Source organism: Chaetodon trifascialis, chromosome 8 (genome assembly GCF_039877785.1).
Source record: "Chaetodon trifascialis isolate fChaTrf1 chromosome 8, fChaTrf1.hap1, whole genome shotgun sequence".
NCBI classification, from domain to species: Eukaryota; Metazoa; Chordata; class Actinopteri; order Chaetodontiformes; family Chaetodontidae; genus Chaetodon; species Chaetodon trifascialis.
The window spans coordinates 12,928,564-12,952,500 of NC_092063.1; the positions used below are offsets into that span (position 1 = coordinate 12,928,564).

Here is a 23,937-nt window from a genome sequence, read left to right on the forward strand (position 1 = left end):
TCCAGGTTGTGAAAGCGACCACGATACGACCACGATAATGGAATCAACAGGCAGAAACAAGTAAACATAAACAGAAAAACGATGTGTATTATATATGTTACTTGTATTTCTAATCAATATAATTAGCATACATTATTGATATCGACTCTTCACTTTTTGGAAAAGATGATCTGGACTACAATATATTTACTAACAACTTATCTAACATTTCTAAATCTACATCACTACCAGAATTCATAACTGTGTACTAAATTACAAATTAAACTAATATGAATTCTTCTTTGCAGTCTACAACAAAGATTTTATTGATCCTGAGTAAATCCTCAAAGAGAATATTCACAAACAGGCAACCCCTTCATCAGAGAGACAAGATCAAATGTAACGTATTAGCAACTACATCACTGCATCATCTGTAATCTCCACTTCAAACTGCACCAGGATGATCACAGTTTAGGTCCTCTGGCCCTGAAGAATAATCCACTGACTCCAGTCTGTCCCTCTCTGTGGCCACAGCCTCTTCTCAGATCATGTCCAGTGTGATTCAGTATGAGTTATTTAGTCTGCCACCTTGTGTGCTGCTGTGGTTTTCTCCTGGAGAACGTGTTTGTCTTTCATGCTGTGCTTCAGCTCCTGTCTGCTGTTCAACACTGCAGTCTGAAGGGCTGCAATCTCAGCTGACAGCTCTATTACTGTAATATGACAGAAAGAAGGACAGAAGGAGGATGAGGAAAAGGAGGCTTCATCTTGCACACAGGCATTAAAATATCAATATCACCAGTAAAATTACAATGTTCTTCTCACACAGCGCTTTAAGTTTCATTTCACATTCTCCAGTTTAGACTCAATCTGTGGCAGCAGAACAGTAAGATCCCGGCCCTTTATCTTTTATCTCTCCATCGATATCTATATCAATACAGCTATTATATACATGCACTTATATATACACTCTTACAAGCTTCCGGTGTGCTGAATATATTCGAGCACTCATGAGAGCTTGAGGAAACACATTCAAACGAATGAAGAAAGCATCTTCACCAATCTGCTAACACATGCTGTGCAGAGCGTAACAAAAGATGCTGCACATAACGACAATAACACGAAGGTAAACTGGACTAAGTTATAAGACAAAATGTTAGCCTGTTAGCTAACTTAACCCAGGCGAGCTCTTAAATTGTTTGTATTTAGTCAGTTTATCTGAACTGGGAGGCTATTAAGGTTAAAACCAGGTGTATGGTTAATATCTGCAATAATATCTGAATCATGTATCTGTTCGCTAAATTTGGAGCATCACTGACAAACAGTCAACTTGTGTGTGTTTCTGTAATTGCTTGTTTTCTGTATTCCCAGCACGTCTTATGCTGAATATGTAGTTTTGAATTGGTGAAAACATTTCACAATTTGTCTGTGTTTTTTTTTTTTCTTTGCAGCATTTTTTGAAGCGTCCCATACATTTTTTTGAATTGGTGTGCATGTGTTTTCTTAAGCTGAAACAACTGAAACTTTCATGAAAAATAAATCGATAATGGTAATATTGACTGCACTGTGTACAGCTGTTGAAACGCTGCTTTGTATACTGTAGAACGAATGAACACTTTATCGGTCTTAGCAGTATATAGTACTTGCCTATGAAATCTAAATGATGACATAATCTTGGTTATATCCTCCAGTATTCACATATTGAACAAAAGCAAAACAAAGTATGCATTCTTTTGGAAATGTGAAATCATACCTTGCCTGAATGACGACTGTGCTTGTTTTAGAGATTGTGGCACCAGAATCCCAAACCACTTCAGAGGATCCTGCTGAGGATTCTGTTCACTCTTCCTAACTGGAGTTACTTCGGGAGCTTTCGCACTACTTGCTTCTTTATTTGCCTCCTTCTCTGTGATATCCTTACTTGGTTTGATTCTTCTCCTGATACCTGCGAAACCACATAATTTATTAAATACAAAAATGGCTTAGTTAATGGTAAATGTAAAAAACACTCCTTCAGTAACACCACATGGATGAATGTAGGCTCACCTTCTTCTTGAGGTCCAATATCCTCTATTGACCTCGCATCTTTTCCACCTTCATTACAACACTTTTCTTTAACCCTCTCTGTGCAGAAATCCACCTCACCATTTTCCAGTGTTCTGTAACACATAAATCCAAGTAGTAAAAAAATGAAATTAAAAATGGTTTAACCCCAGCAGTCAACGATTTAGCTGGGAGCATTCATCTGTGTGAAACATGTCGAATTCCTCACCGGGCATGAACACAGACCAGTGGCTCTATCTCACTCGCATACTGAAGTGCAGAGACTTGTTTGTTTCCCATAGAATATCGAGCCTTAGACATGGAAAACCATCCCTGTAAGAAACACAAGATGCTAACTTTACAATACACGTGTCATAAAGTGGGTGAAGATGATACGGGATAAATAAAAGTCTTCAAACATAAAAAATGAGTGTGATGTGCTAACATGATGTGCAAAACAACTTAAGCATTGCTGATGTTGTTTTGCAGAGAATTCTTCCTGTTTGCAAAGCAAACTTGACATTAGGACGTAACTAGTTCATTGCCTGGTCTGTAAAATGTTAGAAAATAGTGAAAAATAATCACAATTTCCCAAGATGACAGTCAAATTTCTTGTTTTGCCAAAAAGAACGAAACAAAAATATTTAGTTTACTTCCATAGAATACAACAAACACGAGCAAATCCTTACGTTTGAGAGGCTAAAACTAGTATATAATATTTAATCCAATGCCAAAATTGCAACGTGAGCTCGATTTCAAAAGGACAGCATCTTCAAACGCATGTTTGTGCAGAGTTCATACGTTCATAGACACACATAAACAGAAATAAAAGTGTGGCGGTACGCGGTTTTCTGTGCTACCTGCTCTATGAGAGAGTTGAGAGTGGCTCGTTTCTCCTCCAGTAACTCCAGCTGATCCATGAAACGGAGCAGCTTTTCGTCCAGTAACAGAGAAGATTCCTCCGATTCTGATGCACCCATGTCGACTTTCTGTAACTTACTAGCTCAAGTAGTTTCTCACTCGGAGTTTACCGCCGTCGTTTCACCTCGAAATCAGCCGATAAACATTAAAATAGACAGCAATGACCCTCAAGAGTATATTAGACGTTCACTACTTCCGTGTTGCATCATGTGACTTGATGTCACGTGATTAACATCAGACGTTATACATACGCAAAGATTTATACCCATTGCAGTGAAACAACGAAATTGTGAATCAATAACACAGTGGCGTGCTTTAAGTAATTTCTCAGTATCATCATGGCAATCGATACTAACAAAACAAGAAGTATGTATGTCTGTTACTACCCTAGCGTCACATCTCAAACAGTTTATTGTTACTTGTCGTCACTTGTATTTCTAGATATGCCCTGTTCTGACATTGCAATGAAATGCTCCAGAGCTATTCGACTTTGTTAGGTGTGGATATTCAATAAAGTAGAAACAAGCATAAAAGAGCAGTTCCCATACCGGGAGTCGAACCCGGGCCGCCTGGGTGAAAACCAGGAATCCTAACCGCTAGACCATATGGGACAAGCTATTTCATCGAGGACATCTATCATTCTTAATTACATCACTTACATCGATGGGTCCAGTACTGTCGTATTTACTTGAGATACAGCCATGATAGGTGCCATCTGAAGGACGCATCAATTTAAGTTTAGTAACAAATTTGTTTTTAGGTGAAGTTAAGAAATGACATAGTACGTGCAGCAGCACAGTAAAAAATAATCTCATACGTTATGCGTCTTGGCTATATTTCTTACCTTGCTAACCTCTAGCAATGTTGCAAATTAGCTTAGCAGTTAGCTTTACTTATGGTAGTTTAACGTTAACTTAGCTAATGTAAAGTTTAATGTCCATGTACATGTTATAGGATGCCTGTCTGACTTTGGCATTAGCCAGTTCATTGGTGCAGCGAATTTTAAAGAACGACGGTTCTCCTACTCACCATATTAAAAAGCAACCACTACTCATTTAGCTAATGTAGCACATACTGTGACAAACTGCCATGTGTTTACTAGGTTTAGTGTATCCCCTCAGCGTTGTTACAAGGCCATCGTTAGCCAGGAAGTGTTAGTCGACTCCCGTCGTTCTTGTGTGTTGGAAAAATAAAGAAGCTGTTCTGATCACCGAAGAAAGTTAGCGTCTCTGTTCCGGATATCAACGTCATTGTGTTACTGAAAGTACCAAGTTAGGCGGACCACACGCGTTAATACGTTACCTTGTTAATAAACTAACCTGTTAACGTTTGAGGTAAGTCAGTTAGAAATTGTAGAGAATGTGTAGAGCGCCACTTGAAACGTATGTGTCCTAGTCTTAAGAAGCTGACGGCTTTCACCACATGGGACTTCATAAAGCCATCTGTACTCACTGCTCATATCACTCCCAGTAGCTCGCCGTGATCGTATAGTGGTTAGTACTCTGCGTTGTGGCCGCAGCAACCCCGGTTCGAATCCGGGTCACGGCAGGGATAAATCCCTGACACGGCTTGGGAGCATTTTTTGCCTCTCTTCTCAAAGTGCAAAAGGAAGCACGAATTATTTTGCGGAATTAACATCTTAATCAGTGTAACACACAGCTAATGCAAAGAGTAGATATGTTCGACTATTGCTATAATTTCCCAAGCCTGTGTTGGACAAAAAAAGGGCTTAAATATCAATAAATATACTAACGTATAAATAAATGCTCTTATAACTTCTTAAATACTAAGGTTACTTTTCCTGTGTGGGTGAGTCTACTCGCCACGTTACTTGATTGTTTTTTTGTTGTTTTTTTAGGCTGTTCACATATCCTTCATTTATATTTTCAGAAATCTCTTGGATTTGACTTACTCTGGTGATCTAACAATACCTTAGATGATTATGCATGTTACAGGTGTCTGCCGACACTGGTGATAGAATAGTTAAGGTTAGTAATCTCCAATGAAACTATTAAAATGTCTGATACTATGACATTTTTCGCTATGCTGTGAGGTGCGTGCAGCGGTCACTTTTTCCTAAAAACAAAACAAAACAAAACAAAACAAAACAAAACAAAACAAAACAAAACAAAACAAAACAAAACCATTTCTGATCTGTTTTCCATTTACCAGTTTGATTTATAATAGCTAAATGACCGAATGAAACAAAGACCTTACATAAAGCGCCGTTATTCACCCTTCACCGAGTCCTGAAATAATATTTTACATATTATGTTAAAACTGGGTTCATAAAAAGTGGGGCCGGTCTTTGGAGGAGGAGACACGTTTTCATTGGTGGTTGTCAACAACGACCATGTTCCGAGAAATCATAAAAAGCCAATAAACAGGCCAGGAGATCGCATGTGCTGCTAGCTCACTGCATACGGCCGTCTGATTGGTCTTTGCAATTACAAGTGACCGCCCCCCGCTGTAGTCAGTTCCGCGTTTGAGTTTATTTGCGCTAATATGCCACTTTCAGTCGTTAGATAGGGGTTGACTACAGTATCGACTGGATATCAATACTGTTCATCGCGACTGGACACACATTTTGGTTGGTAAGGACAAAACACACATTCATTATTACTTTGTCAGGTATTTAATTAATTAAATAAGACCTTACCTGTAATAACTGGCTAACGCTTCAAAGTGCAGTGCAGTGAACTGACATGCATGTTATCTTTAGTATCACATTGTTGAAGTCAATCATTTTTAGCCTACTGTGAATGATTTAGAAGTAGTGGTTGTTTTTTCTTTCTTGAAACAGTCGATGGATGCCACATCAGCAACAGGGATTCTTCATCCCTACTGGCCACGGGATCTTTTTATTCCCACCTATGTCGCCAATGATCGATCCATGTCAGAGATTCTGGCTTTCCTGTTTTCTGTGTCTGGGGTGTTTCTGTTTGTCACCTGGCTGATCACGGGCCGGACAGCAACCACCGGCAGGCTGGGGACATGGAGGCGCCTGGCTGTGTGCTGGTTTGCCGTTTGTGGATTCATCCATGGCGTCATTGAGGCCTGGTTCTCACTGTATTATGATATTATTCCGGGAGACCAGAGCTTCCTGTCACAGCTCTGTGAGTACAGACAGGAAACAAATTAGGAAAAGTGTAATTGTGCTGTCTGGAAGTACTTTTTTAATTAATAAGCTTGCTTTTTTTCTCCACAGGGAAGGAATACTCCAAAGGAGACAGTAGATATATGATGTGAGCAAATCCTTTCACAGAACCATGTTGAATTTAGGCATAAAAAGAAGAAACAAATCTGTTAATAATTGTATTTTTTATTTTTATTTATTTTTTCAATCCAGAGCGGATAACTTCACTGTGTGTATGGAGACTGTGACTGCACTGTTATGGGGACCTTTCAGCTTTTGGGCTGTGTTTGCCTTCTTAACTAACAAGCCCTACAGATTTGTTCTGCAACTCATCATTTCATTAGGTAAGAGGGTCCACTGTCACTTCACTTGTTAGCAAGGTCTCAGAATTTAATTGGTTATTTCATATTAACATGATGCCTCATAGTACATAATCTGATTCCAGGTCAGCTGTACGGAGCAGTGCTTTACTTCTTCACAGAGCACAGGGATGGTTATGCTCACAGTGAGTTGGGACACCCAGTCTACTTCTGGTTCTACTTTGTCTTCATGAATTTTTTGTGGATCGTCATTCCGCTGGTGCTCATTGTGGACGCATGGAGACAGATGTCGGCAGCCCAGGCACACACTGACAACACAAAGCCAAACAAGCCGAAGAGGAAGTGACCAGAGGCGGACTCATACTGTCTGAAAGACTGGGATACAAAAAATGTAAAAAAAAAAAAATAAAATAAAATAAAAATTCTTCACAGCCAGCGCGCCTACAGTACAGTATAAATATATATTTATAAATTGTTTATCTTTCAGCCAACCGTCACTCTGTTCATCTCATAATGCAATGAAACCCACTGAACGCAGTCCAGTCTTTATAGTCATCTTTATATGAATGTTTTTACACCACATGTAAAAGTACGTCATAGTCGTATATACATATATCTCTATATGTGTTTATATAAATATGTATACTCTCTACATGTTATGTCACGCCGAAATAGCTCAGTTGGGAGAGCGTTAGACTGAAGATCTAAAGGTCCCTGGTTCGATCCCGGGTTTCGGCATTTTGATGCAACACGACACCACCGACGAATCCGTGTCGCCAGACCAGTGACCAGCTGTCTAAGTCTGACACCTTGTGGTCGAATACAAGAACTACAAGATTTGTGTTTCTTCGCCTTCATTCTTGTATCGCACAGACACAATACAATCATGTTCTCATGCGCACCTCACTCCAAGATGAGTTCACGAATTGCTCCAGAATAAATTTTGACATATGGTGTTTACTTTTGCATTCAGGAATCTCACACACAAGCAGCACAGAGTTGGGAGAAAACCGTGTGTTCACTGATTAATGGCTTTACTTTTCATGAGATGCACTAATGGTGAAACGTGAGAAGACACATACAATTTTACAGAGAACATGTGATAATAAACTGATGGTACTGAACCTTCAGCTGAACATTTTGCTGAGTCTCAGTCCCAACTGTGTGTTTGTCTCTTTCTCTCTACTTGCTATGTTTTTAAGTGCCTTCAAAGCAGCAGCCGATTCTGGTTGTATCTCCAGCAGTTTCCTAAATGCCTGCTTGGCCTCCTCCAGCTCATTCACCATCTGGCAAGCTTGGCCCAACCGGTACCAGGCTTTAGCCCCACCAGGTTCCAGCTGAGTAGCTTTAGCTGCACTGGCCTTAGCCTGCTCTGGTTGGTTCAGTTTGAGCTGGCACAAGGACAGGTTTGAGTGGAGCTCTGCTTTGGTGGTTTTGAATTCAGTAGCTGAAGGCAGGTGCTGTGTTTTATCAGCAGTGTTTATGTCTCGCTGCTCCTCCACGTCTTCCTCTTGTCCCTTGTTCTTCACCTCTTTAATGTGGCCAAAGAGAGTGATGAGAAGCTTGAGGGCCCGACTGTAGCTGTCTACTGCTCCCCACACATCCCCACTCCTGAATCTCCCTCCACCCCTCTCTTTGTGCAACTTCACCCACTCCCACTTTTCACCTGGACACATCTCCCAGGATTCCTTGCCTGGTGTGAAAGCTTTTAGTTCAACTGTTGCACACAAAGGCAGGTTTTCCTCAGCTGCATGGGGAAGAGGAACATCTGGTCCAATTCCCACTGGAGAAATCTGAATCTGTGAAGCAAAGCATGACAATCAGACTGGCTGTTTACTTACACGTGCTTGGAATAAAAAGTAAAGACTAAAAGAAAACATTATGTGTAACTAATAAGCAATGCATATTCAACAATTTTGGCTTCATGGCAAATTGGGACACAATATTATGTCAGAATACTGCATATATCACATATTCTTCACACATGTAAAACAAAAAACAGAATTATTGATTTTACCAGTTTTACTTAAAATTCCACAGAATTTTGAAGAAAAAAGGCCTCTCTTCACTCTTACCTCACACTTCTCTCCTGCTCTCATCCCCTCCACACATGCCTCTGTGATGTCGCACTGACCCTCTCCTAGCCTCAGCATCGTCCAGTCACCCAGTGGGACCTGCAGCACAGCGTCCTGACATCTTGGGAAGGCTGAGCCCACATCCTCTGTAACTGACTGGTCTGGTTGAACTGACAGTTTCTCATTTCCCTTTTCAGATACTAAACTCTCTACTTCATTCAAGTCACTTTTGAGTCGTACTCGGACTTGACACAGTGAACCCAATCTTGGACAGTAACTGGATGAACATGCTAGAAGAAACAAAAAAGTTATCACATGAGTTAGATATCCAGATACTTAATGCATTTCTATAAAAAATATGGAATGAATATGGATCATTTATACTGAGGAAGAAAGTAATAGAAAAGCATCATACCGGCATCATCTCCAGAGTTACACACAGCCTGTTGACTCCCCTGGCCTGTTCGCTTTTGCTGGACCTTCCAGAGGCCCCTGGGACACACTGACACCCAGGACATGACATCAACGCCATCATGATCACCATTACTATGTAGTGTTTCTATAGTGTGATCCATCCCTGGGTTAAAAAATACATAAAGATAAGATGATCATAACTTCATAACATCATAACATCTGATTACAGAGAAATGTCTGTTTCTCGGCAAGGCAGTTCTAGAGGTTTGTTTTGTAGCTAACGTTAGGCTAAAATGCTAACAGCTTCATATATTAATACATACAATGAGGGACTAGCTAACTTTAGGCAGCTAGTAGCACCAACAACATGTAGCCATTGTTACACTGACATTCGAAACCTTATTTCATATGAATTTTTCGACAACGTCAAGTACAGTAAACAATGTGTGGGGTCGTCACTGCAACAGATATGTAGTGTTAAAATATTAGCCCGTATACGTTATTTTATCAAGTGCATTAGCGTACCTAACGTTAGCCTGACAACACAGCAGAACAATAAACAAACCAGCATTAGACATCATCAGATAGCTATGGCGGCAATCCGAAACAACTGAATTTCATTCTTCTAAATAATCTGATATGTAGCTAAATGCTAAAATGCATATTTCTTACCTCATATACAAGTCTGACATTAAGTATTAGATAGCTATCCCTTCAACCAGGTACCTATGGACTGTAAACAAACACTAGCTGCTTCCAGAGAAGGACAGGTACTACTTCTTCTTCTTCTACTCCTCCTCCACCTCCTCCTCCTCCTCTTGGCCCTCCTCCTCCTTCTTCTTCTCCTTCTTTGTGTACAATGGCGGGTGCGAAGGCAGCTCGTAGTCGCATTACTGCCACCCACTGTACCAGGGAGTGAACTGACATCATTAAATGCTGGTTATATTTCTTTTCTTGGTGTATTTTCCTGCCAACGTTGTATGTATGAATAAAACAGCCGTAGCCATGTCATATTACTTCTCTCACAAATGTATCACCCCCTCCAGTATTGCTCTTGTCTTCCTGCAGGTGAAGGCAAAGACAGAGATGACTGTGAAATGGCAGCAAAGTGGCCAACATACAGCCTGAAACTGATCACACACTGTGTTACTGGTTGTGAAGCAATAAGTTGTGAGGCTGATTTCTGCCCCAGAAATCAACTCTGGGTATATACACACTATACTATGTCATATTGTTTTCTTAGATGTACCACATCATATTTCTGTATTCATACAGATGAATACGTAGTATAATTACTGAATCATACTATTTTGGTGTACACTGTTGGAGTAGCTGGTATCATATAACTCTTACATTTACTTTACTTTCCTGATAGTAATCACACCACTATTTGACTTGAGACTGTCTAGCACTATTAGCTGCCTTGTAATTTTGAGTTTAACTGCTCTTCTGAACTTTCTATATTTATTTCCATTCTTTGTTTATTTCATATGCTTCTTATTATTAATTTAAACATTTTCTTGATTTATCTGAAGTGATTTCTGTCCTTGTGCTGCAGCACCTGAATTTATTCTCTGGGGATCAATAAAGGCTTATCTTATCCTACATACATTTTCTGTAAAATGATCTTCGCACTCATTCAAAACAGCCAACATCCTCAAGATGATTTGGTTGTTTTTATTGATGCTTGATGAATTATGGACCAAAGCTGTCATGCAGGCTTGTCAAATCAAGGAATCAAGTAAACAGTATGCCACCAAATATACAGTATTTAATCTGTTATATGACAACACAGGATTTAGAAAATGGTTTTGTACCTTGCTACATCTTTACTGTAAAACACATCACATATGCAAGCACACGCACAGTTTACACCTCTGTCTGTGTATTGACCTTTGACTTGTCCCACTCGTGTTTAAGGCCTGTGTGTTAATCTGTCCTGTCAGTATGACTTAGGGCTCTATCTTTCAAGCACTAGAAACCATTAGGTCTATCAGAGGAACACCACACTGAGTGACCAAGGTGTGTGTGTGTGTGTGTGTGTGTGTGTGTGTGTGTGTGTGTGTGTGTGTGTGTGTGTGTGTGTGTGTGTGTGTGTGTGTGTGTGTGTGACAGAAAGAGAAACAGAGACAGAAAGGAAGGTCGTCTGAGATGTAATCTGTCCTCTTATATGGGGTCTGTTTGACCCTTGATGAGTAAGAGATGAGGTAATAAAATTGCTCATGTTATTGCATGACTGCATCAGGAGAACCATGGATGCTGTAGTATGAGGTACAGAGCAGTGGATCTCATGGAGGGCATCTACGAGTTCATGACAAGGTTCAAAAAGTTCCAATTAAAATCAGCAATTCTACAGATTGCAATTTACAGACAGCAATTTAATTTTCAAAACAATGAATTAAAGCAATAACTGTTCTTCCTCACAATGAAAACTACCATGATGAAAACCTCATCAGGAAAAACTACATATACGTACGTGCTTGTAAGACGACTGACAGAAAGTTTGTGGTTCCACACCACAGCTGGGTATGGGTGTATATGTGAGCTGATAAGTTACACAAAGTAAGTTGAGATAATCTATATTTAAAGGATGTCCTTGTGATGTTGATTAAAAAAAAGGGAATTTTATGAGTTAAAAACTCTTATAATATTTGTGAGGTAATAATACACATAGATATACGCCCTTTGAAGACAAAATTGTGAGCGTCACAGTATTCAGGCTGTCCATTTCATCTCCTGCTATGCTATTGTACGTCAGCAGGTGACAGTATTTAACCGTGATCTAAAGTTCTCTGGCACTCTGGCTCATAAAGCGAACTGTTGCTGAAAAGGAAACAACACGCTGCACGCACTCACTTCTGTTTACTACTTTTTCCAGGTTAGCTGGGATGTACAGCCCCTTAAAAACAATATGAAAAAGAAGTGGCAATGCTCCCTCAGAGGAGAATTGTGCTTTATGGTCACAGATTGCTAAATGACATTAAATACAGGCAGTAAATTGTCTGTATCAGTGTCCAAAGGTGCTGTCTATGTACTGGGTTTTTACCTGGCAGGCTGTTATCCTACAACAGCATCGAGGTGTCTCTTGCCACCATCACCATTATTGACATCGAGGTCATCTCACGGTAAAGACAGGCTCTTTGTACAGACGCCACAGAGAGCAAGCACATGAAGAAGAAGAAAGCTGCAGCTGCAAACAGCCTGAAATGTGAAGAGATATCACATGCAGTACATACAGAGCAAATGAGCTACAGTCACTCACATGAATAAACAGGTGCACAAGGATGGTAAAAACAGGACCCACATACTAAATCTCAGTGGGCACAGACTTAAACCAGTAACTGTGTGATGGTAATCATACTCGGACTGCTGTAGACTGTATATATGTCCGCATTACAGGCCTGAGCAAACAGTTATTCCAAAACGTACTGTGCATGCATGTACTCAGCTAGAGCCAAATATGGACACTAAGAAAAGGATAAAAGACGTCAGTCAATTCAGGATATACTACAGAAGATATATATATAGGAAAAGGAAATGCTTTTGTCTCAATTGCAAGACATGTTTGGTATCAAAATTGTTATAGTTGATTTAAAGGCAGAAATTACTTCCCACATTTCTTGAATTCACTCTTTTCAATCACGTTTCTTGAGAGTATAACACTCAAATTTAGAGCTTTCAAATACTTTTGACCGCCATTCCACATTTATGAGAACAAAGGCAAGTAAAATGTGTGTCTGTGTGCATCTCACAATCGTCCCTCTTCTCTCAGTCTCCCTTTTCTGTCCCGCCATTTTGTTCTTTAACTCTCTGTCTTTCCCTCTTTCTCACACACAAAGCAGAACCCTTACTTCTTCAATCCCTCTCCATGTGTTACCAATATCATCTCTTTCTCCTCTGTTTCTCCTGTCGACCATCTCCCTTCAACCCCCTCACCTTCCTCTTGGCTCCCTCACACTTCCCAGCTGGCCTCTTGTGAAACATCCCAGTGGGTAAGTTCAGAAGCATGTATCCCAGGGCTCGTGGGCCGCTCGATGTTCGCCAGAAGGGCGTTGCAACCTGCCAGAGTTGGGTCCAGGGAACAGCTGCATCCTCAGTAGCCAGGGCTTGGAGCGTTGGTACGACCTCTGCTACCCTCTCTGAGGGGTTCGACATGCGTCATTCAGGGAAAAGGTGGAGTAAGACAGGTGAACAGAGTGGAGAAATGTGCCAGATAGAAGAAGAGGAGATAAAAGATCAGAACAAAGGAAACAATGTTGGATAGATAGATAGATAGATAGATAGATAGATAGATAGATAGATAGATAGATAGATAGATAGATAGATAGATAGATAGATAGATAGATAGATAGATAGATAGATAGATAGATAGATAGATAGATAGATAGATGTGGATTTGGGTGGAAACTTTTCCCACAGGGATACAGATGGACTGACCACCAGCAGGATCACACAGCGGAACTAACTGAGAATGTCAATCCCACCACAGAGACTATCAACACAGTTTACTGGCTGAGAGACAGAAGGTGATAAACCGATAGAATTTCCTTTAATCTATGATATGGTAGCCATCTTCTTGATAGTCACAGACAGCAGGCTACTTCGAAGACAAACTTATTCCCCCACAAAAAAACTCTAAACACTGAGCTTGTCTAACATTCAGTCTGTGTTTGTGTTTGTTTTTTTCCTCATGAAAGCAGCGGCCAGCCCGCCTGTAATCCCTCCATCACACATTCCCTAACACTCTCAGACAGTAACACACACACACACACACACACACACACACACACACACACACACACACACACACACAACCTCCACGACCCTGGCCGGCCAGAGGCTAACTCGTAAACAGATCGGGCCACACGACGGGGTGTTTATCCCTCACAGTGAGAGGGACCGCTGCACATAATGTGGTCCGTGCATGTATGTGTGAGTGCGTTGAGCACTTTAACTGCAGCTAGTTTTACTCCCTCTGGGCTGTTTGTTGTTTATAGTGACAGACACTGACAGCAGGCTCAGACTTCACTATGTAAACTCAGTGTGAAGGCAGGAGCTTTATTCTAAGTGGTTCCCACACTCAGCATTAGTAGATTAGATAAACTATATGAATTTAAGGATCAACATACCTCATTAAGACTCCTGCATCAGACTGCGTTCAAAATTGCAATGTCAAATTTAACCCTCACCCTTTGGCTCAAACCAAACCCTCAAACAACAGCAGTGCGATTTTGTCAAAAAACACCATAATCATGGACATCTGAGACCATTTCCTATTGTATTGTGAGGTCTTTGGGCGAATGCTGTACTGTAGCAATGAGCTGCTGGCCCAAAGGAGTTTCATTTATTGAGGTTTCCAGGTCAAGTGGGGATCAAGGCTGATCCTGAGGCTGATTAGAGCCACTGAAACGATAAGGTCAAGACAGACAGATCTAAAGAGGCTGAAAGGTATCACTCTATAATATATATGGTGTATTATCTATTGCTGTCATACGAGTATTGCATTACAACCGATCAATAAAAAAACAAAGCCTCTCTTGGTGCACTGCCTTGTAATTCAGACTGATTGCCAGCAGAGTTGCACAAGCAGTGAAGTATGACTTTTCTCTTCCATTAGCAGTGATGGAGCAGAGTCTGCCAGGTCAGGGCTATTCATCTACATTATAATGTCATGATGAGATTACTTCAACTGCAAGGGAAGAAACAGGCTCCCAGTTCAACTCCCAGGGTAACAACACATCACAGTATTGCATCCTTATGTGGCAGATGCAGTGTTACATGCACATCACTGTAAGCAATGCTCTCCTGAAACTGTTAAGCCCAACGTTAACTGTGCAATGTGCGTCGACTGCTATTAAAAGCTATGACTGATGCCTTTTTCCTTGAGTGGGAACAGTAATGGTATTTCAACACTTCCCACTGCTCACACATCACAGCTCAAGCTACTGTGAATAATACTTCTAACCTCTTTGATGGTTTTCTGGATGAACACAGGAGCACCTTCAGCAACAGAAAGACGTGGTGTCTTTCAAGGTGAAACTTCTGGACACTAACGAGGATTATTATCATGCACAACTGTCATATACTTGAAACTCAGTTCACTGTTAACTGCTATTCCTGCTGTTTCTCTACCACTCGCAGTGTGTTGCACCTTTTAATAATGTTCTTGCTGTTTCATTTTGTCATTTTTCTTTTCTATTCATACTTTATGTTTTCAAATAGTAAATGCAGTTTGCATGTATGCTGCTCTTTATTTTGCATGCAATGCTTGACCTCATCAGCTTCATTGATCAAGTTGGGACAGGAGCAACTAAAGACTGGGAAAGTTGTGGAATGCTCAGAAAACACCTGTTTGGAACATTCCCCAGGTAAACAGGTTCATTGGTAACAGGTGATAGTATCATGATTGGGTTAGAAAGCCTCAGTCATTCACAAGCAAGGATGGAACGAGGTTCGCCACTTTGTGAACACATGACTGGATAAAGGATATTACTACATGGGCTCACTGTAAAACCATTGTCAGCAAACACTGTTTGCTTGCAAATGACTGAATTATGTTATTTATTTTTTGAATGCGAATGAGTAGAACTTAAAAAATTTTTTAAAAAATTGTGATCCACGTCTGTGTGTGTTTCGTGTGTGAAGTTGGGCCAAATGAGCATTAAATTCGTATCAAAGCATCTCACATTAAATCATTACATTACAAGAGATTTTGTTTAACTTCTGATGCTTTTTGAGACAAAGAAAACAGACTCTCTCTCCCTCTCCCATTTGAAATGATTAAATCTGCTGTGTGCCACTATTTTGCCATTACTGAACACATTTAAAACACAACATGCTAATGTGTGTGCACCCTCCAGCAATATGGGGAAATCTGGCATTAAGTAAAGGTAAATTTGTTTTATCTGGAGCATAAACAGAGTTAACTCCATTATGTTGTTCCTCTGGGGGCCAGTTATACAGTCGGACCTGTGCAGGCTGAATAGGAACCCACTGAGGGGAGGAGATGGCTATCAGGAGCCACAGGGCAGATGGGGGGACCGCTTTTATCGATGCACAAGCTGTAATGGGGTCTTCCTGTGAGGGGGCCAGAGGAGTTTTTTTTTTTTTTTTTGACAGAGCTTTCATGTGTTCTTGTTGTGGTGTGTGTGTGTGTGTGTGTGTGTGTGTGTGTGTGTGTGTGTGTGTGTGTGTGTGTGTGTGTGTGTGTGTGTGTGTTGTGTGATCAGACAAAGTCACTGTGGGCCATTAGACCTCCGCACGCATGCATACTAGCACACATCTGGATATGCTTCTCCACAAACAGTCATACCTACATACAGTCTGGCAGTCCATGTGACCTTTTAGTACCATCTACGTACTTTTCAAGTCAGTTAGACCTGTGCGCGTGCACACACACACACACACACACACACACACACACACACACACACACACACACACACAGTTGTTATCACTTTTGGGGACATTACATAGATTTACATGGAGACTTCCAGGGAATTTATCCAAACCATTACCCAGGCGACAACATCCGGGGCTAAAACCTGCAGTTCCCTAAATGGCCACTTGAGGCGGGCTCCAAAAGAGTCAATTTCCGTTAACTGTTATATTAAAATTCCTGACTCTAGGGCAGAATTAAAGTTTTGGTCTCTATAGTTTATTTTGCCTGTTCACAACTCAATGAGGGGTGAATTTTTATAAAAATCACTGGTTTAAACTACTTTTAGGGCTTAATGCATAATTATGGACATGGCCACTTTGAGGGACAGCTGGCAGCAAGGTGTCAGCAATCAGACTTTCTTCAGCCTGTCTCAGGTTCACCTATGCTCCACCTCTTTGCCCATTTTTGGATTAGCCAGGAACTTGGCAGAGTCAAGAACCATCAAGATGGGTGTCATTATGGAGACTTCATTCATGTTTTATACAGTCTTTGCCATAACTATAACCAGTACTTGCCTAACCCTAACCCAGCCCTGACCTTAACCCAAGTCTTCACCCTAAAATGTAATGATTAGGTTATAGGGACTTGCATACCCTAACCCACCCTGGGCCTGAGGAGAATTAATTAATTAATTACCTCTTATTTGTGCAATAACCCCCCCAGCTGCTACAATGTTTCTGTTTACACAGTTTATATACTGGTCATCCTGTTTTTGCACTACACTGTTTACACTGTTTATGTACTGATTATTCTGTTTTGCACTATTTATTCTGTTGTTTACATTCTGTTTATCTATTATTCTCTATTGCACTCATTATTATTTAGCTCTTGTTTTCTTTTTTTTAGTTATATAGACTATATTTTTAATTTTTAAACTGCCCCATAATTCCATCTCTGTTGTAATCCGGAAGCCAAGCAACGACATTTCGTCGCCAAAATCGCACTGCTGTGTTTTTTTGTGCAATGACAATAAAGGAAGTCTAAGTCTAAGTCTATAGGAAGGCAAGTCAACACAATGCGACTGTGTGAACAGATTTTTGTCTCCACAACATGAGTTGTACATGTACAAACACGCACACACATGCCATCTGCTCATGTCATGACACACTGCTTGACTGCCATCATATCCACGACTTCCTACAAGTGATAAATTTATGTGGCCACTCCTGTCAAATATCTGCAGATCAGAAGATTTGAGCAAGTCATCTCTTTAGAGCTGATCTACTGTCAGAGTAAACAGCAGAGGCGCCATCTATCTGAACGCAGCCTTTAACTGGGTTTGATGTTAAAGCTTGGATGACATATCCATAAAGATTTTACAGCTGTGTAAAGGAGAGACCTTGTCTGTTAGGCCTGGAGGCTTAACTTAGCAATGTATCAGCTGCTCAGAGTTAACTCTGCCCAGGTGAGGCACACCCACTCGCATCCCTTCTTAAAAAGCGGGTTACCTCATCAGGGGTTGAGAGCGAGCAGCAGAGGCAGAGATTGGGAGAAAGAGCGAAAGATAGGCTGAGTTGGTCCGTGAAAAGAAACAAACGTCAGCATTCAGAAATCACCTGCCCGACTGTGATTTACACAGGAGTTAGGTTTAGATCAGGGTCTGAGGTCTGCGGAGGGGGCGGGGGGCTCTAATTCAGACCAGTCTCCAGTCAAAGTAACAGTTAGCAGCTCCGCGGTCTGTTAGCTGTCATGTGTGTCTGTCAGTTACACTTCGCGGTTTCACGCAGTGCTCTCAACAAGCTGTCTGTGGTGGGACAAGCTGCGTCAATCAGATAAGGGCTGTATTTGTGTGGAGGTACGTTGCCCACTCGTCAATGGCTCAAGAAGACAGCATACTAGATTTGGAAAGACAAGAAGGAAGCTGGCTTTTATTGTGTAATATGGATACTGGCTCACTAATGTTGCCAACCACAATAAGAAGCTATTAAAAAGCAAAGCCTCAAAAATGTTTTATGCGCACATTTTATTCATTTACAGTTATTAAAGATTACTTGTGAAGCCTGATGTCAGTATCCCAGAGTTTCCCTCTACCGAGTACAAGCGGTTGCGTGTGTGGTTGGCGGACTGCCCTTCCTTTATTCACTTGATAACTCAGGGTTGAGTATGATTGTCCTTCTGAGGTGTCCTATTTGTGGGTCTTTGGACTCGAGCAATGTCTTCCCTGTTACTGGTGTGAGTGTGGAGCTTTTTGAAGTTGTCCTTGTACCTCTTCTTCGACCTCAAGATGCCTGCTAGTCTTCTTGCAGTTGGGTTTAGATGATCGGTTTGAATCCAGCATTCTGACTAGATGTCCATCTGAGTTTAATGATGGTAGAGGAAATGCAGTCAATGTTTGTGAGTTTTTCTTTCCAACTGATGTTCAGCAGACATCTCCGGTGGTAGTGATCCAGGACTGTGATGTCTCTATTTCAGGGGGTGCAGGTCTCTGTTCCATACAGTAGAGTGGAAAGAACAACTTGGTTCTCACTCTTCTCTTGGGTTTTGCAAAGGCCTCTCTGGTGCAGCTGATATGATGATGTATTTCTTTGTCAATGTCAGCTCTGTAGGAAAGGAAGCTGCCATGGTAGGGGTCCACCTTTTTGAGACAGGTGTTGTCTGTGTGTTTTACTGGTGGGGAAGCAGTGACGTGCCTCACTGGATAAAGTCCCAGGAGCCTATATGCTTGAGAAAATGCAACAAGAATGCTGCTGATCTTCCTCTGAATTAGCAAAATAGGTTGCTCAATGTTGAAGTAACTTAAACTATTTCTTCATTATGACTTTCACTGAGGAATTTTTGTGCCGTATGATGCTATTTCAGAATAAAATTCTGAAAGAAATCATCCTTAAGTAATGAATAAGAACTATCAGAATCAATATCTTCAATAAAAACCATTTCGGTTTCAGCACATACAGAGTTGTCTGAGCACGCTTGTACCTTGGAGAAAGATATAGGGCAGTATGAGGAGAGGGCAAGGCAGAAGAGGGCAGCCCACCCATTGCAGTCCAACATGCGGTGGGCAGATGTACAGGCGTGCGCGCAGGGCTCCTTTCAGAGTACAAAAGGTTGATCTAAATAAGACCCAGCTGATGTTGCCATTTTCTCCTCAGAGCCAGTGATCTTGCTCTCTGGTCCTCCATCTCTCACTCATCTTTGTAGGCCTCTTTTACTAATCCTCTTGCACCGTTTGACCTATGACTTAGTGCCCATACTTTTTCATATCTCTCCCCCCTCTTTTGTTCTGCTTGGAGTGGGTGTATGTGTGGCAGATCTCAGGGGAGCAGGTAAAGTATAAATCTATAGCAGTTCTGACATCTCACAGTCTCTGGTTCCCATTTGGTATGATTCCCTGCAATCAGTCACTCCTCGACTCTCCTCCTTCCCTTTCTTTCCTGTTCATCATTGTTCTCATCCTGGACACGCTTACAAAACCTTGCAATGTTCCTCGTGTTGAAAACTGAATTAATATCATGAGCTTCACAAACACCCACATCCAAGTCAATATCTGTTCTGATCATGTATCTCTTATATTTTACTCTGCCTTGAAAGCAGCAGTGTTAAACTCACATACATTTTTAATGATAACATAAACAGACTCAGTGGGTATTGTTGCTGACAGCTCACAGCAGCAGCACTCGGGTGGGGGGACTGTTATCGCTCTGTTCTTTCATCTCCAGTCATATCAGCTTGATCAGTGAAACTGCTTAATGTGGACATGTGTTTCCTCTGCTAACAATCTGCCACAGGGCACAAATGCACACATACACACTGAGCGAGCAAGAGCACGTCTGTTTCAAATCCCACCATAGAGCAGGCCGATAAGACTCGTCTGTGGGATTTACAAGACCTTGACTTTGTCGCTCATGCAACACCATGTAAATTTTGTCGCCTCTTGATGCTTAATCTGACGAGAAGAAGACGCCAAAATATGAAAAGGAGAAATTTGTAAATGGTTCACTGGTAATTTCAGAAATGATGCTGTGACAAAAACTGTGCCACTACTTGACATCAAGTATCCATGCTACAGCCATGGCTAGGGCATTTCTGCTAGCTCCAGCTGAGGGAGGAGTGGTATTGACCTTTTCATCTAATTCTCCACAAGAAAGCAAATAAGCATATTACTTTAAATTAGATCAATTTCTTTCCTCACTGATATTTTTTCAATTATTTCAACAAATTACAGCAAATGTGAGACTAAATGTACACTACTTGGAATATCATTATTAAAGCTGTTTTTGTTTTAAATTGATGGTATATAACAAGGATCATCCATCAGCAATGTAATATCTGGGAGAAGTGTGCTGAAGAAAAGAGATTAATTATTATTGTCAGGTGCAGTACTGGTGTTGGGGCAAAACTGGATGAATGAGTGAGGTGTCGGACGATGGTGAGGGTTAAGTGAAGAGGGCAGGATGTGAGTGAGAGAGCTTAGTGGAGGGGAATGGAGAGACAGAGGACCACCAAAGAGGACCTTGGAGTTGGATTGGAAGCACATGGTGAGACGTTCAGGCATTGCAACATTTGTGTGTGAGGATCAGGGTTGGTAGAGCAGGTCAGACTTGCACCAGGTGCACTTCTAAAAAGGTTGAGCCACTGTGCAAAATGGAAATAAAAACAAAACGCAATCATTTGCAAACAAATTGTGTTCAATGAAGGTTTTACAAAGTGTTCCTGAGTCCATGCAGTAATATCCTTTATACAGTCATGTGTTTCACAAAGTGGGGAACCTCGCTCCATCCTCGCTTGTGAACGACTGAACCTTTCGATGATACTATCACCTGTTACCAATGAACCATCAAATCCAGAATAAGCAAAATTTTGCAAAAGTCAATTAAGTTGATGAGGTCAAACATTAAATATAGCATTGTCTTTGTACTGCTTTCAAATAAGTATATGTCAAAAAGGATTAAGAAGTTATCACACTAAAATATAAGCAATCAAGACAAAAGAACCCAACACCCATCAAACATGCAGAAATTTGCCCAAGTGCTTAAGCACAATTTTGAAGTACTTCTTTTTGGTATATTTCCATTTTATGCTACTTTATACTTATTTTCCACTAAACACACTGCATAATAGAGCTAAATGACCAGGCTAATATTTCAGCAAATATCAGCTTACTGCAGCTATGTAAGTATCAGTGTACACTTCGTCTGATGAGAAGAAATTGCAGTACAGAAATGCCAAACTTGGCTTGAGTTTATTTCAAACCATTACGTAGTATCAAGCTTGTTTATGTTCATATTAAAAGTTATAACATATTATGATCAGAGTTTTCTCAACTCCTAAATATCAATATCAGTACTGGCCACAACAGTGCCACTTAAGTTATAAGTGAAGTTATAAAAGACAGTTACATATTCAATCCCAACCTTTTTGGCTTGTGACCCCTTTTTGAAAGAGCTGTGTCTTCTTGGGGATCCTTGCCGGATGCTTCCCCTGCAAAGTTCTCTGATGGTTTCATCTAAATTATCTTTTGAGGCTCAAACAAGTTAAATTATCCAACATATTGGAAAAAAGAAAAAGGTTAGAAAACATTCCCAAAAACTATTCTACCCCATTAATAATCTTGCTGCCTATCAGATCTTTTAGTTATTTTTTATCGCTTTACCGATGGAAACCCCACAGATTTATCTTGTGAGCCTTTGGAGGGACCCAACCCCTAAACTGGGAACCACTGGACTTCACTACCTAACAGCATGTAAAAGAGCTCAAAAGGATACAGCTCCACCAGTGAAATGATGCTCAATCAGTATAAACATCCATCCATTTTCTATACCGCCTATCCCTTTCGGGGTTGCAGGGGGGCTGGAGCCTATCCCAGCTGTCAACGGGCGAGAGGTGGGGTACACCCTGGACCGGTCACTAGTCGATCGCAGGGCAACACACAAGACAAACAACCATTCACACCTAGGGGCAATTTTAGAGTCACCAATTAACCTAAATGAACATGTTTTTGGTCTGTGGGAGGAAGCCGGAGTACCCGGAGAGAACCCACACATGCACGAGAGGAACATGCAAACTTCACATAGAAAGGCCCCACCCGGGGATCGAACTGGCAACCTTATTGCTGTGAGGCACGCGCACTACCTTCTGCGTCACCGTGCCGCCTCAGTATAAACAATAATAATGAAATATTAACTATTACAGCAGTAGATTTTTTCTGCAGAATGAGTTATTTTGTTGTCGATGTTTTTAATACATTAAGCTGATAATTCCTCTGTATTTTTACTGTACTTGGAGTTTAAATGCAGGACTTGTAATGGTTGATTTGCTGCTTTTTCTTGCATATAGGATTAGAGTACTTCTTCCACCACTGCTTAAAGTACATTGCAACAAGGCGAATGAACCAGTCCTAAAGCTATCTGATCCTCACCCTCTGCTGAAACCTGGCAGCCACAGACCAGCTGCTTCCAGGCCCTTAAAGTAGTCCAGAGGCTGATCTAAGCCTTGGTGTATCTCGATGTGAGTCAGATCTCCAGAGACCACGAGAGGGCCCGTCCATCACAGTCAGAGATAGTACAGTCTGCTGAGAGCTGACTTCAGGGCAACATTTCACTCTGACAGTCCAGGACGAGTGCCAGCCCGCTGCCACGGATATGCCAGCTTTTACTGGACTGCTTCAGCCGGCCACAACACAACTATTGTTCAAGTATGGCGTGAAATCTGGTCTTCTTCACCAAGAAAATGTTTTCATTTTGATGCCCACAATTTCTTGCAGTTTTTTGACATCAGCTTGGCAATCACAAAGGCTTATATATGGAACTTATAAACTGGTGTCACTATTTCACACAGGGCAGAGCGTGAAATTAAGGCTACATCCACACTAATACAATTTCGCTGTAACTTTTGTTACGTTTACGCCCAGCGGCCACACAACTCCACATTATTTTAGAACCCCTAAAAGTTTTGGAAACACTGCTGAGGTCAGATTAGTTCGAAAACTCTGGGATTGTGTTGTATTCTGGACGGGTGGAAACAGAGACTTTTGGAAATAATGACGCAGATGGTCAAGTTCGCTTCCTGATGTGTCCTTCCCTGATTTGTCACTGCTCTGTCATGTGATACATCAGTCTGTATATGCTATACGTGCAAGCCTTGACTACCAGCAGTTGATTCAACTTGGATAACAACTACACTCATCGCTGACCTTGCTGTCTAGCAGCTGTTGTGCAGTTAAAATCTGAATTTCATCATGCTACTACTGCCTACGTGTGCACCAAACACTAGCATGCTCAGTGTACAAGAATGTCATGCTTTGTCAGGTCTGTTAGTCTGGACAGAGATCATTTTTCTTTTAAAACCAGAGCTCAAACACTGACAACAAACGCTCATATGAGTGAGCACTTGCTCTGTCTTGTCAGAGTTTTGAACCAGAATGTTTGCACTGTGGAGATATTACTCTGACGTTCAGACTAATATCAATAACACAGAAGTTATTGAAGCGCTGTTCATCCCACCCAAGATGAAATTAAGAAAGCTGTTTTTTCCAGGATTTAACATGGCAGGAAATTGAAAGCCAGAGACAGACTCACAGGGCTGCAGAGACTTTCAGACATGCCTGCTGGGCTTGGAGAAACACACAGGATGAGCTGGCTTTGACCTCAGTGACATTTAGACAAGAACATCAGA

General features: G+C 41.1%; 3 protein-coding genes and 3 non-coding genes across 7 annotated transcripts; 3 read left to right on the forward strand and 3 right to left on the reverse strand.

The window, feature by feature from the left end:
- Nucleotides 1-69: 69 nt before the first annotated feature.
- ccdc115 (coiled-coil domain containing 115) lies at nucleotides 70-4,315 on the reverse strand. Its single transcript, XM_070968646.1, has 6 exons — nucleotides 4,260-4,315; nucleotides 2,880-3,064; nucleotides 2,249-2,352; nucleotides 2,023-2,135; nucleotides 1,730-1,921; nucleotides 70-689 (listed from the first exon to the last, which is right to left on the reverse strand). The coding sequence occupies exons 2-6, from the start codon at nucleotides 2,997-2,999 to the stop codon at nucleotides 556-558; spliced, it is 663 nt and encodes a 220-aa protein (XP_070824747.1). The 5' UTR covers nucleotides 3,000-3,064; nucleotides 4,260-4,315; the 3' UTR covers nucleotides 70-555.
- trnae-uuc (transfer RNA glutamic acid (anticodon UUC)) lies at nucleotides 3,480-3,551 on the reverse strand. The gene has a single exon. It is a non-coding gene; the product is annotated as a tRNA-Glu (tRNA).
- Nucleotides 4,316-4,416: 101 nt separating the features above from the next.
- trnah-gug (transfer RNA histidin (anticodon GUG)) lies at nucleotides 4,417-4,488 on the forward strand. The gene has a single exon. It is a non-coding gene; the product is annotated as a tRNA-His (tRNA).
- A 945-nt stretch (nucleotides 4,489-5,433) lies between these two features.
- On the forward strand, nucleotides 5,434-6,775 carry ebp (EBP cholestenol delta-isomerase). Of its 2 annotated transcripts, none has more exons than XM_070969005.1 (5): nucleotides 5,434-5,534; nucleotides 5,744-6,056; nucleotides 6,149-6,185; nucleotides 6,290-6,420; nucleotides 6,522-6,775. In XM_070969005.1, the coding sequence occupies exons 2-5, from the start codon at nucleotides 5,747-5,749 to the stop codon at nucleotides 6,740-6,742; spliced, it is 699 nt and encodes a 232-aa protein (XP_070825106.1). In that variant the 5' UTR covers nucleotides 5,434-5,534; nucleotides 5,744-5,746; the 3' UTR covers nucleotides 6,743-6,775. The 2 variants fall into 2 exon arrangements, with proteins under 2 accessions (XP_070825106.1, XP_070825107.1); XM_070969006.1 differs by having other exon boundaries at nucleotides 5,469-5,530.
- Nucleotides 6,776-7,061: 286 nt separating this feature from the next.
- trnaf-gaa (transfer RNA phenylalanine (anticodon GAA)) lies at nucleotides 7,062-7,134 on the forward strand. Its single transcript has one exon. It is a non-coding gene; the product is annotated as a tRNA-Phe (tRNA).
- A 199-nt stretch (nucleotides 7,135-7,333) lies between these two features.
- fkbpl (FKBP prolyl isomerase like) lies at nucleotides 7,334-9,720 on the reverse strand. The gene is made up of 4 exons (XM_070968675.1): nucleotides 9,558-9,720; nucleotides 8,887-9,048; nucleotides 8,472-8,761; nucleotides 7,334-8,195 (listed from the first exon to the last, which is right to left on the reverse strand). Exons 2-4 carry the CDS (start codon nucleotides 9,044-9,046, stop codon nucleotides 7,524-7,526), a joined length of 1,122 nt encoding a protein of 373 aa, XP_070824776.1. The 5' UTR covers nucleotides 9,047-9,048; nucleotides 9,558-9,720; the 3' UTR covers nucleotides 7,334-7,523.
- Nucleotides 9,721-23,937: the final 14,217 nt, after the last annotated feature.